At 41.4% G+C, this 13,047-nt stretch overlaps 1 protein-coding gene and 1 non-coding gene across 2 annotated transcripts in view; both read left to right on the top strand.

The window, feature by feature from the left end:
• Positions 1 to 9,189, top strand: part of LOC120841902 (ficolin-2-like) — a 36,552-nt gene extending 27,363 nt beyond the window's left edge. Inside the window, exons 3-5 of the mRNA XM_040212904.1 lie at positions 108 to 213; positions 1,123 to 1,293; positions 8,759 to 9,189. Of these exons, the coding sequence (XP_040068838.1) occupies positions 108 to 213; positions 1,123 to 1,293; positions 8,759 to 9,066 (585 nt within the window). The 3' untranslated portion in view covers positions 9,067 to 9,189. The remainder of the gene's footprint in view (positions 1 to 107; positions 214 to 1,122; positions 1,294 to 8,758) is intronic.
• On the top strand, positions 2,565 to 2,637 carry Trnas-uga. Its single transcript has one exon. It is a non-coding gene; the product is annotated as a tRNA-Ser (tRNA).
• Positions 9,190 to 13,047: the final 3,858 nt, after the last annotated feature.

The raw sequence follows: 13,047 nt of genomic DNA, 5'->3' as shown, positions 1-13,047 counted from the left end.
GCGGTAGAGGATCGGGTACTTTGGGGTATAAATATCATTACTTCGCATAAGCATAAAGAAGTCAGAAACAAGCTTGATTTTGTGCTTACTCCTCAATCGACATCCAGGTGATCCAACGTCGGTCCTGGGACGAACTTGAGGGCAATGGCTTCGAGAAATCTGAAAAAGAATATGAAGAAGGATTTCGCGGAGGCGCGTCTTCATACTGGATAGGCAAGTTATACCAATCCTTGTGTATTCACTTAGAAAATTCAACCAGAAATGATAAGAAAAGCATGCCTAGGATCCCGCCAAACTCATCTGAACGGAGACTACGTTTACAGGTGTCACGTGCCATCGTGACGTCACATCACATGGTAACGTCACGCGACGTGGTAAACCTTCCCGCTAAATTTAATGGTGAACATAAAACGCTCATCAAGTCATATCTGTCAGTGACGTTACATATTTATCTACAATTACTTTAATCAAATGAAAAAAAAAACACCAAAAAACATCTTCATAAAAATGTATTATTGCGTGAAGAAAAAATATCCATAAAACTTATTCTTGCATTACACAGAAAACAACAAAATGTGGAATCGTTAATGGCCTACATTTCATCTTGATCACGAGGGGAAACAATTATAGAACTAGACTTATTGAACTGTTATATGCTCCCACTGCTATGGGTGCACATAATTATATGTAAAACATCGTGAATTAAAGAAATGTGTGAAACGTTATTATTTTACTCAAATATATTTTTCTTTTCAATGCATTATCTTTAGATTGGTTTGTTCTATGCTTCTTGCTAGTAAACAACAGGTCAGTAAAGTGAATAAAGTCAGTGAGACTTTGCCTACGATTGCGGGCATTTATATTTAAAACAGGGTGCTAATTTCTGCAGTTTTGTTCACTTTACTGACGCCAGGTCAGTAAAGTCAGCGAGTCTTTACAAACACTTTGCTGGCTTTCAGGTTTAAAATGTGATGCTCATTCCTGCAGCTTATGTTAGGGGTAAGCTTACGCCTTACCTCAATCATAAAATAATCAATTTCAAGAAACATTTATGAGTTAGTCTTACTTTGCACGATGTATTGGTGTTTTAATCCTGAATGTATTTCTTACATTCCACTAAAGGGAACAACAATATTCATGCCCTCACGAGCCATCCAAGTAGCGATCAAGTTCTCATGATCGAACTGACAACACTAAAGGACGAAAAAATTATTGTACAGTATGATAAATTTAAAGTCGGTCCCAAAAACGACGGCTACCGACTGACCATCGGCGATTACACGAGCCCTAATGGTAAATATCGACGCTTTTACCCTGTCTCTTGCACTCTGCTCTCGCGTCGCCTGCAGCGCTGCGTGAGTCGGTGGGTGCTGGAACTTTTAAAAAACGCTCTTCACATGAGGTTAGAAACAAACTTTAGAAATTTAAACCTTTACTCAGCATGTGACGGCCAGCATCACACAGGGTTTTTATGATCGTTCGTGTGAACTCTAGAAAATTCAGTGTGAACCGTGTCTTTCACAGCGCTGGATTAAGGGAAAGGGGGGGGGGGGTAAGCAGGCTGCAGCCGATGGCCCAATCTCTGGAAGTAGAGGAGGGGGAACCATTATTTCAATGTTTTTAAATGTAGCCCCTGTTAATTAAAGAAGGAGGCAGAGCTTTCGTCTAATGCAATTTCGTTTAGTTCAAGTTACATTGCGAGGGGTTCGAATACATTGACTTGCCACCTCGCAGCATTTGTGGATGCGTTGCCGCGGAGACTTTTCGAGTTTTCTCTTAATCACTGTAACTAAATGGTAACGGGAAAAGACGCTTGTTATCACCTTCTCTGAGCAGGCGCTGACTCCACTAAAAGGGAAGCTCATTACGCTCTTCGAGAATCACAACCAGATGCGGATTGTCGGGCCAGTTGCGACCTCAGATCTCTACAATGATAAAAATATACGTACTCGCACGCTGTTAGGAAAACAAGTTAGCAAAAAGACAGTAACTGCGGCCGTTAATAGCCCTTTATGACCGTCACTACCTCTCTACTAACTGTTTCACCTCAAATGCATCACAGCAGTAAACGCGGTAATTACTAATATTAGCTAAGACTTCGGAATAGTAATTTGTACTTCTCAGTGTGGAAAAGGAAAATAAAGATGATCTGAATCACGATGCATATCCTGATTTAAATCAGATCAGTTCCGCAATGACTATTTAAATCTAACCTTACGCACCAAAGTAATCCCGACATATATTTTAATTACCGTTTGTCTTTTATTTGATACCTTCCATGTACATTTTTCTGTATTTAAATCCCAGAATCCTCAGAAGATTTATATGGGGCTGAAGACGAGCACACGAGCAAAAATAAGTGATATTTTAAACAAATCGGAGCGTTAAGTTTTCTTTCTTCCTCACACTTGTGCAAATCAGAACGCAAGATAAAAAATTAAACAAAATATTTTTTTATTATTTAGGTAATACCAATCTTTCACGTTAAAAATATATCTGTAGATAAAAAAAAAATCCAAACTGGTGGCAGCTGATAAAACCCGTTTGCTCTACTGACGTCTAACCCCTGGTTAGCTCAGTTGGTAGAGTGCTCCACCTGAAATGGAGAGGTCCCGGGTTTGATACCCGGACCAGGCGGATCTTTTCGGTCGCTCACCAGTCACCTAGCTGTGTTTGTCCTTTGTCCTTCTTGTTCCCCTTCTCCAGGGATTATTTTCATCAAACCTTTAGATTCAAAAATATACGAAAGAGTCAGACGAAGAGGACGGACAGGACAAACATCTTTGCGACCCCAGATCCTGTCCGTCCTCTTCGTCTGGCTCTTTCGTATATTTTTGAATTTATTACCAACGCGCTCAATCCAAGTTTAAAGTAGAGTTGACCCATGTATGACCAAAATGGAACGCTTCTTGGTATATCTAGAATATTCCTGTATACTTTTACCCCGAGTGTAAAAGATAACGAGGCCAGAACGACCTTGCCTAGTCAGTCTCGCCCTAGCTCACTTCTGAACATTCTAGGCCGAATCTTTGAGAAACCGAGTGTATACTCGATAAGGATCCGAACGCAGCCGTGCCGACTATCTCACACCCTTTCGACGCGACGCACTCTAGCTTTCGCCGGCGCCCCACTCTGCATTTCTGACCGCTCGGACGCTCTATACAGTTATATTGGTTTACAGATTTGGTTGTTCGTTTTAGTTTGCGCGCAATATCGCCCGGTTAAACGTTTATTTCAGTTCATTACTTTATCGTCCCTTCGCATTCATCGGTAAACAGTGATCTAAATCTAACTAATTTGTAATAAATCTAATACATTTAGTTTGAATCAAATAGATTCGATTGCAATCAAACAAATCTTATTTACTTATGATTTAAAAAAACAATGATATATATATATGCGTGGTTTCATCTCAAATCGTGCAGGCAAAAAGGGTCAAATTTTTAATTTCGATGAAAAAAATATATTTTATGGCGCCGTTTCTAAAACCGCAGTCGCCATAAACCGCAAGTTCGTCGGATTTTTTGTTCTCGACTTATGAATCTTTAAAGAGGCCGCGACGGAAAGCGGTGTTTTTCACACCCGTCGTGGGTCGGATGCTTCGCTCGATCTTCCGCCGTGGATGTTCAGTCCACATTATATTATCTTTTTTCAAACACTCTGTGGACACATTTAAAAGGCTCCAACACCATAAAATAGCTTTAGGCGTTTTGCTTTTTTTTCTGTAAAAATGTCAAAAACGCCCCCTCGGTCAATTGTTGACGAACTTTGACAATTAATTACTGGCGATCTACTTGAGTTACATTGATATTTCTTATGTCCACGGAGAGCCCAAAACACGCTCTTTATATGTATTATAAAATGACTCGGCTGTATGAAATATCCTTTGCGGTAGGTTTACGTTAATGTTATGCGAAAACCAAAGAGTACCATTTTTGAAATTGATTTTCTCAAAAAACCCATTTTTTTTTTTAATTCTTTGTTCATATCTAGATATGATAGTTGTCTACACGAAAATCAAGCCAAGAACGAGTGTATTTTGTTTGTATGTTTAAGATTTAGGCCTCAATATCGAAAAAAGACGTCCTTGTTTTGCAACACCTAAGTCAGACATAGCGACCCATGCGTCTCTATGAATTGTGAAAAAGTTTTCTTGAATTTTCTTCTGCATTTTGTAATCAATTATAAACGGATTTTGTGGTATTGAATATATATTTCTATTTTGATAAGAGCGGGAACCACGAGATACATATCTAACCAAATCAGCAGGCCTAGTAGACTTTCAATAACTAAAAGGCACAGACGTTGTATTGTTTCCATTTATAAACCTTTCACAGTAAACTAGCACGACTAGCTATTAGCTGTCATATTACTAAGACAAAGAAAGTCACCACATCGTCGATATATTATATACAATTCTTTCCGAAACCAAACACTGGGGTTTGTTCACCGCACATCGCACAGGTCACCAGGGAATGTCCTTTCACTTCCGCAATACACAAAAGTGATGACACAGAAACGGTCCGAAACACACAGAGTGTGTCACGGAGAGGAATAGGAAATAAAAATAAATAAATAGGAATTAAATCGCCTAACTCCGATCTTAACGAATTTTGCATAAAAAAAATTAAGTATTTAGGTTCTAGCGGTGGCAAGGCGATAAGTCCACGCCTGGTGGAGAGTCAGACAAAGAAGTCGACGACACGTAAAGAAAAAAAATTTAATAAAGACGGGAAAACGTAGCCGCACATGGCAAGAACAAAAACCAACTCCTCCGGGCATTCCCTAAACGGGACGCAACCAAATGCGTGCGAACAAGCTCTCTACATCACCGCCAGGCCGCTACGCCATGACGAAATAAACCCAACAACTGAACAGTGCTAACAAACAGTAAGTAAGAAAACATTGAAAAAAAGAAAGTTCAGAAAAAACCCCACCCGCGAAACAAAGTTCAGCGGGGCGAAGAAACACACACGAGTCGGTCCCACGACACTGAAGTCAGGCAGGATGACGGCGTCCAGATAATGCTCGAATCTGTTCCTCCCTCTATTACGCAGAGCCACGACGGCTGTGCGGAACAGTGGCTGTGCGAAACAAAGTGAAGAATAGATTCGAGCAGCGATGCGCGAGAAGGTAACCGAGACTATGCTTCAAGCTTCATATCGGGAGAGGAGCTTTCGATGTAGTTTCTGCAGTTACTCAAACTTTCTCTTTCCCCTTCCCTTTTTCAAAAGAACACGTCAGTCGGCGCTAACTTTTTATCTCGGGAGAAGCCCACTCTTCACAAACGGTTAAGGCCCGTTCACACTCTTGCGACCGAGTAAGACCGAGAGAGACCAGACCGGTTTTTAAGCCTCTTGCGACTTCTTAGGACCAGCTCCGCTGCATCGCATCCAGTTTTAAGAAATCGCAAAAGGCTTAAAAACCGGTCTGGTCTTTCTCGGTCTTACTCGGTCGCAAGAGTGTGGACGGGCCTTTATAGTTGACAAGGAGGCTGACTCGACCCAACTATATCTCCGGGCAGAATACAAACAGAAGTATATTTATCCAACACGCTCGTTTTAATGTCAGTCTCCGGGCTTTGCCGTTTCCAAAAGAGATAACCCTTTATCAGGACAGAACGAGCGGGTTGGTAGGGATAATTAAACTTAAACAGTCCCTTCTCGTTCTTCCTCAAGTTTAATAGATAACCCTTCGGTGCTATCGGATCTCCCCGGAGAGAGAGCACGGCCGTTTCAAGGTAAGGATAGGGCGCTCGAAGCTAGGGCAAGCAGGCGGTATCGTTTCTCGCATGCCCGGATGGCTGGTTTCAAATTTCCTCACAACCCGAACGAAATCGGCCAATCTTCGTGTGTGCGTCTGCGGGATTTGTGTCCCGCGCCGCCGGTTTTAGCGCGCACGCGGCGTTGTTTTGGCTGGCAGAACAGTTGTTGACCGTCAATATTGTAAGGCCGTTGTGCCCTCATCCTTTCAGGCAACGATTCCTTTGTTTTCCCTTGTGCAATACTCTGACTGACTCCTTATGGGGTGGCTGTCACTGTTCGCCGCGTCAACGACACATTCGTACCATTTCACTCCTCGTGACACAGGGTGCGCTGCTCGCTTTACTGTCACGGGTCGTCCTATCTAACACAACGAGCGCGAAAGGTCGTGGTCATCTGCTGGCTCCGAAAGGGCGGGACGTTCATACAGGCCAATGAGCGCCCCGAATCAATACGACGTCCCTGCCGACTCCTACACGTTAAAAATTTACGACACCTGCTGGTTTGTTAAGAAGTGTCGCTTTCTCTTTTGAACTCCTCCGATGTAGCTTACCGCCTATAATGAAATATCAAAAAATAATAAATATAACAGGGTGGAACTACTATATTTGATTGTTATGTGGGAAGGTTGGAAAAGGCAAAAATATTTCCAAGTTTGTGAAGACGCGCAATTCGCAAGTCCATTTCGAGCCGTAAAAACACGTTTTTGTACGATATTGATGCTTAAATATAGAACAAACAATCAAAATACACACTTTCTCGACTTGATTTTCGTTTAGAAAACTATCACATCTACATTTTAACGGAAAATAAAAAAAAAAAATATAAGAGATGGGTTTTTTGAGAAAATCAATTTAAAAAATGGTACTTTTTGGTTGTCACATAACGTTAACGTAAGCGTACCGCAAAGGATATTTCATACAGCCGAGTCATTTTATAATATAAATAAACAACGTGTTTTAGGCTCTCCGTGGACATAAAAAATATTGATGTAACCCAAGTAGATCACCAGTAATTAATTGTCAAAGTTCGTCAACAATTGACCGAGGGGGCGTTTTTGACATTTTTACAGAAAAAAAGCAAAACGCCTAAGATTATTTTATGGCATTGGAGCCTTTTAAATGTATCCACAGAGTGCTTGAAAAAAGTTAATATAATGTGGACTGAAACTCCACGGCGGGAGATCAAGCGAAACATCCGACCCACGACGGGTGTGAAAAACACTGCTTTTCGCCGCGGCCTCTTTAAAATTTTATAAATCCAGAAAAAAATTCCGACAAACTTGCGGTTTGTGGCGACTGCGGAGAAACGGCGCCATAACATATATTTTTTTCATCGAAATTAAAAGTTCGACCCTTTTTGCCTGCACGATTTGAGATGAAACCACCCATATATATATATATATTATACAGGGTGTCACAAAAGAAAATTTAAACAGTCTTTTTTACCGCAAAAATAAACTAGACATCGCCGAACGCTCATTCTCCGCCCAAAGGTAGCGCTAGAGGTCACAACCAGATGCCAAAGTTTCAGCCCGATCCGATAACTTAATCAAAAGTTATAACTGATTTTCTGAAAATTTCTATGGGAAAATGGCGGCCGACGGAGTTTTCGAACACATGGGGCTCTATGGCACCAGAAACTGAAAACGGGCAAAAATGGGCTCCATTTTCCCATTGAAATTTTCAGAAAATCACTTATAACTTTTGATTAAGTTATCGGATCGGGCTGAAACTTTGGCATCTGGTTGTGACCTCTAGCTCTACCTTTGGGCGGAGAATGAACGTTCGGCGATGCCTAGTTTATTTTTGCGGTAAAAAAAGACCATGTAAATTTTCTTTTGTGACACCCTGTATATATATATATATATATATATATATATATATATATATATATGCATGTATATATTTTTTTTATTTTTTTTTATTTTTTTTGTGGTAGTGCAGTCAAAGCGTTTTGCGCATGGGCGCCCGAGCACCTACAACGCCAATCAAAGCTTTGCACGTGCACTCCTCACATCCTCTGAAATGCCACAAAAAGTTGTCTACGATTATTGTCGATTTTCATCGCGTATTTTTTTACTTACTTTCACGCTTCGTCTTTAGACCGACAGACTCTGTCAATATTTGATTCCCTCAAGAAGTCTTGCGAGCAAACCTGCCGCCACAGCTTCCTATTCTAGCCGCTAGGTGCCGCCGATGATTTCGCAGAAGTCGCTTATCCGAAGAAGCGAAAACATGGGCTCTGTAGCTTAGACGAGCAAGTAGTTGCATCTCCTCTCGCAAATAATTCGAGCGTGAATGGTTTCCTTTTACTAAATGATTCGTTCTTGGGCCATTCAGGATCAATCTTGAGGAATTTGATTAGTATGAAGAAAAAAAAGGCATAATTCTCCTAAAATTATTTAGCCTTGATCATTGAGGAAAGGCATGCCCTAAATATGGCGGGTTTGTGCAATTTTATTCAATTTTTGTTTCTAGAATAATGATATATAACAGTAGTGCCTGTCACTAATTGTCACGAAAAATCGGAAAACTAATATTTGTTACTGCATTTTTTTTATTTTGTGAAAATAAACACGGATTCATTTGTACACTTAGAACAGGCAGATTTCAATCTTTCCACCCGCACACCGCGCAGCCTTGGACCTGTTGCACGAGCGGGTAAATGTAGCGCATCCCCCCGATTCCCACGTGCTTAAAGTATTTCTAAAATGGACTGATTTACTGCATTTTTATGACACTCAGCAAGTTTCTGACTGAAACCATACGTTTATATTTAGCATTTAAAAATGTAATCAACAAATTTTAGTTAATTACCCCACTTCTTGACGATTAGTCCCCTACTTTATGTCCCCCACCTACACAGACCGCAATAGTGCAGTGTTCACGGCTTTTTATTGTTGCTGTTAAATGTGTAAAACTTATTTCAAACACCCTGTATAAGAATGTTGGAGTGGTCAACGTCATTGATTCCTCCACACTTTGCTTGCGCAGGTACCGATTATGACGGGTTGGCGTTCCACGACCAAACCACGTTTTCCGTCGCGAAAAAAAACGATCGGGTTGACCCTTGCTCTGGATCACTGAAAACTGGTGGCTGGTGGTTTCCACCTTTTGGCTGCAGCTTTTCGAATCTTAATGGGCGTAAACTTAAAGGTGATGTTCCCAAAAATAACATGGGCTTTGGTATTACCTGGTACAAAACAGGCGATTTTTATTCCTACCAAAACGCCTACAAAAGTGTGGAGATGAAGGTCAGGGATGTCGATTTTGAATTCTGTATGGGCAGAATTTCAACATAGTTATCTTATTCCTGATGTCTGCATTAGTGCAAAAAGCACCAATTCAAGACGAAGTGTCCATTCACTATACTCCGTGAGTTTTTCGATTTTTATAAATTGTATCTGCCAACATTAAAAAAAAAAGAAAAAGCCACAGTGTCTCTTTTGCGCCGATGCATTAAAGACAAATACATGATTTACTTAATTCATTTCGATTCCTTTTAATTCGCTTTGTCATCTTTCTTGATTTCATTAACTCTAATTCGCCTGAGTGGTCACGTAAACGTGACAGCGACCCTCCGAAGACAGCGCGCCCTCTGACGACGGATTTTTGACGCACTTTTGGCGTATTTTTGTCGTTTTTGTGTCGCCGACGTGTTTTCGCTCAAGGACTTTAAAGGTTGACTGAACGATGAGACGTATAAGGCTTTCGCCTTAAAAAAAAAAACAGAAAAAGGCATCTGGATGGTACATTTTATGCCGTTTGCATATCTTTTTAAACAAAAAAAAAAATAGAACAAAAAGCTTTGAGTCAGAATACAATGAAAGCCATTTTATTTTATTTTATCGTATTTATATTATAAGCGTTAATTCTTTACATTAATAATTACTTTGCTCAAGCCGGCTGAAATGTATCTAAATGATATTACAAATTACCACAACACAAAAGTAATGAATTGCAATTGCAAATTACTACAAAACGAAAGTAATGAACTACAACTACAAGTTACCGCAAAAAGTAATTAAAATACTTTCAAATTACTCTTTCATAATCTTTAAAGAAAATGTATACAAAATTCAATACCATACAAACATTTAATCAAACGTTAGTTACTATCAAGGAGAGCCAACTAGAACTTCTTGTTACATCTTGGGACCAGCTGAGCTTCGAAACTTTCGCCGGAGAGAGATCCTCTTTTGAAGGAAAACGTGTTTGTAGCCATGCTGAACAATCTCTCAGCGGCCGCCAACGACGGTAGTCCAGTGCTAAAACGGAAGCTAAACCGAACGAAGGAACTTACTCTACATTTGCAAAGTAACAGCCGTCAACTCTACACCTAGCCAGTGGGCAAAACCAAAGAGAGATACCAACATGCAGCCGCCTCAAGTCTCACGGTGTTCCGTGTCCGCCAGCGGGCGGATGCCGAAATCAGAGTACGAGGCCTGATCGGAACGACTAACTATGGCGTCGTGTTCGAGAAAGATTGCGGCCTGTTGTCAGGCCCTCATGTGAATATTTTGAAGGAAGATGAATAAAGGAAGGGAGGCTTTTTGGTTGGTTTCCGAGGCCTTAGCGTGACTCTGCCTAGCGTCGTTAGCTCGCACCGGGGCCCAACGCGACACTGTTTTCTTTGTGTCAATTTCGGGGCAAGGTAATCTTCAAGGGGGACAAAAGCCACGCTCGGGGAAGCCTATTCCCGGTCAAAGCAACACACACCCAGGAGGATCTAGGTGGCACGACCCTCCAGTGCGACCATCACACGAACCAGCGCCCAGAGACGAAAATCACATTTGTCGTTTCTGTTCGTTATTTCTTAAAGACTCCTTATTTTTGTGCACGTGCAAGAACCGCTTCTTTTTGTAACCATTTCCGGGCAAACAAAAAAACATATGCCTGAAAGCCCGAATATTAATTGCGGATATAATTAAGATTACCGCCACTAGGGTAATTCATTACATCACAAAAAATATCTGCATCAGAAAGTAATGAGATACATTAGAAATTATTCTAAGAAGTAATTTATTTACAGTAATGAAATTACAGTAATTGCATTTTTGCCACCTGTGTTCCAGAGACATTTCGCGTTGCTGGAAATATGATCGCGGTTATGAAATGCCTTGAAAGTCTGCGACCCACTGCCCAGAAAACGCGCTAAAAACATTCTTTTTTTCCTTTGTAGCACCCATTTTAAGAATATCCGTATTTTACAAGCATGAAGCGTTACAGAAACTCACTAATTACACTTTGTAATTTTATTCAGGTAAAACGATGAAAAAGTTAATTGTGAAAAGCGGTTACTCACCGCAGCAAATTACACGGTATGACGCGAGCACACCACTTGCAAATATCAAAATATTCAATAATGGCAACACGTATTAGTTTTAGCTTTAAAAATGAACCCGAAATTTCTTGCTATGAACATCATACTTAACAGAAGCTTGACAACTGTAAAGGAAAGAAAACGCATACACATGCCACGTTTCACCTGTAGAGGTTGCTGTGTAAAAACAGAAAATCGTCAACGACGGACGAATTCCTACAATTTCCCCTCTCTTGAATTACAAGGCCCGCTCATGAGCAGTTTCTCTCCGCTGGTGCACTTGATGCTGGGGTGGTATCCACGAACTGCGTAACAACAGTGAGGTACAGGAACTCATCGCTTTCGCGGTAGAAGGATTATTCTTTCTTGTGACTTGTACGTTTTGGGTTTATTATGCCCGAAGAACGTCGTCTGCTCTTTCCCTGCCAATGAAGAAAACACGTTCCCGGGACGACTGTTGCATTCCTTACGTTGTCCATGAACAGCATTTTGGCGAGATAGAACGCTTTAAAGGGATCTTTGGTGAGAACCAGGTATTTTTTGGCCCAAAGAACAATTTTCAAATCGATTGGCACCCTTTTTATAGGAGAGTATTAAGCTCCCGCAAAACATTTAATGATGCACATCATAGTTTCATTCACTTGTTTACTCTACACTCTGCGGTTACAGAGGCTTTCGGGCCACCTCGGCAAAAATGTAAAGCTGGACGATAGGATATCAGCATTCGATTCGCATCCGCAGCACCTGGCATTCGCATCCGATTCGCAATCCGCCAATTCTCAATCACTTTTATCCGCATCCGCCAGTTGACTGCCCATATCCGCGGATGATCTGCGGGGAATCCGCGGATATGCGGGGCTATATTCTTATTTTCACATCAAGAACCATAATAAAAAAACGTCCGGCCCCACGCGGAGCATTGCTAATTTCCCATTTATGTGGAGGACTGAGATATATGTAGGTGCATATCAGATTAGATATACGTTGTCTTAACAAGACCTACACATTTCAAACACCAAAAACATCACTTCTTCCTCTGACAACCAAATCTTGTGAGAACTACTACGCCGCGTATGGACAATGCGATAAACTTGCTTTTTTCTTTAGAGGAAAATGGGTATAGTCGTCTGCAATGCCCAGACGCGGACATGAAAGCTGTGCGTCGGCGTCCTTTTTCGCCTTCGTCCGTCTGCTATGGACGTTCTCCGAAATTCAATCTGGGCACTTTGATCACTATCATCATCTAAGAAATGATATATGTGCCGTATTAATGGCGGCCTTCTGTTTAGTTATGACGGAAGAAGTTGAAAATGCTCCTAAGCTGATAATTCGAGGCCTATTGATTCGAGACGTTAGCACTTTGCGAAGCAGGGATTGAATGCAAGAGCTGAGTAAGCGTTCATTTCTAACTCGAGACTGGTCAATCTGTTTGTAGCACACAATCGGCTTCAAAGTCCCTTGATTTAAAACGCTTTTTCAAGACGTATGTGTGGGTTGGCACTTCGTTTTCACTGGTCGCATCTCTGTGGACATCGACACAGAGAGAGATCGTGAAAGAACTGTACACTGAAGAGCACATTCTCGTTTGCCGTCGGCTTAAGAAAGTGACGACGCCCGATACAATTCTGGAGGCTACAGGTTCATTGCCGCCGTTAGTACGGTAAAGGTGAATCTGCCATTGCGGAAATGCGGAAAGGGTGAGGCCAAACAAGAGTTTGTGACAATAACGCATTTTTTGTAAACGCCTTCCAGCGGCGTGGAGAGATCAAACGCATGTTTTACCCCACCAGAAGTAACAACATTCAAGATGGCTGCGCCCTTGTAGAAAAGGTGCACACACTTTGTGCTGCTTGATCAGCTCCACCGGTCCATAGCGTTCGCTACGGTCGGACCTAATGTGAAACGGAGTATGAATAAGAATGTCACCACTGTTTGACGAGAACGCGAGCATGCGCACAAC

The sequence above is a fragment of the Ixodes scapularis genome, unplaced genomic scaffold, assembly GCF_016920785.2.
Source record: "Ixodes scapularis isolate PalLabHiFi unplaced genomic scaffold, ASM1692078v2 ptg000720l_1___fragment_3__unscaffolded, whole genome shotgun sequence".
NCBI classification, from domain to species: domain Eukaryota; kingdom Metazoa; phylum Arthropoda; class Arachnida; order Ixodida; family Ixodidae; genus Ixodes; species Ixodes scapularis.
Note: the sequence above shows the minus strand (reverse complement) of the source record. Positions and strands in the feature narration are given on the sequence as shown.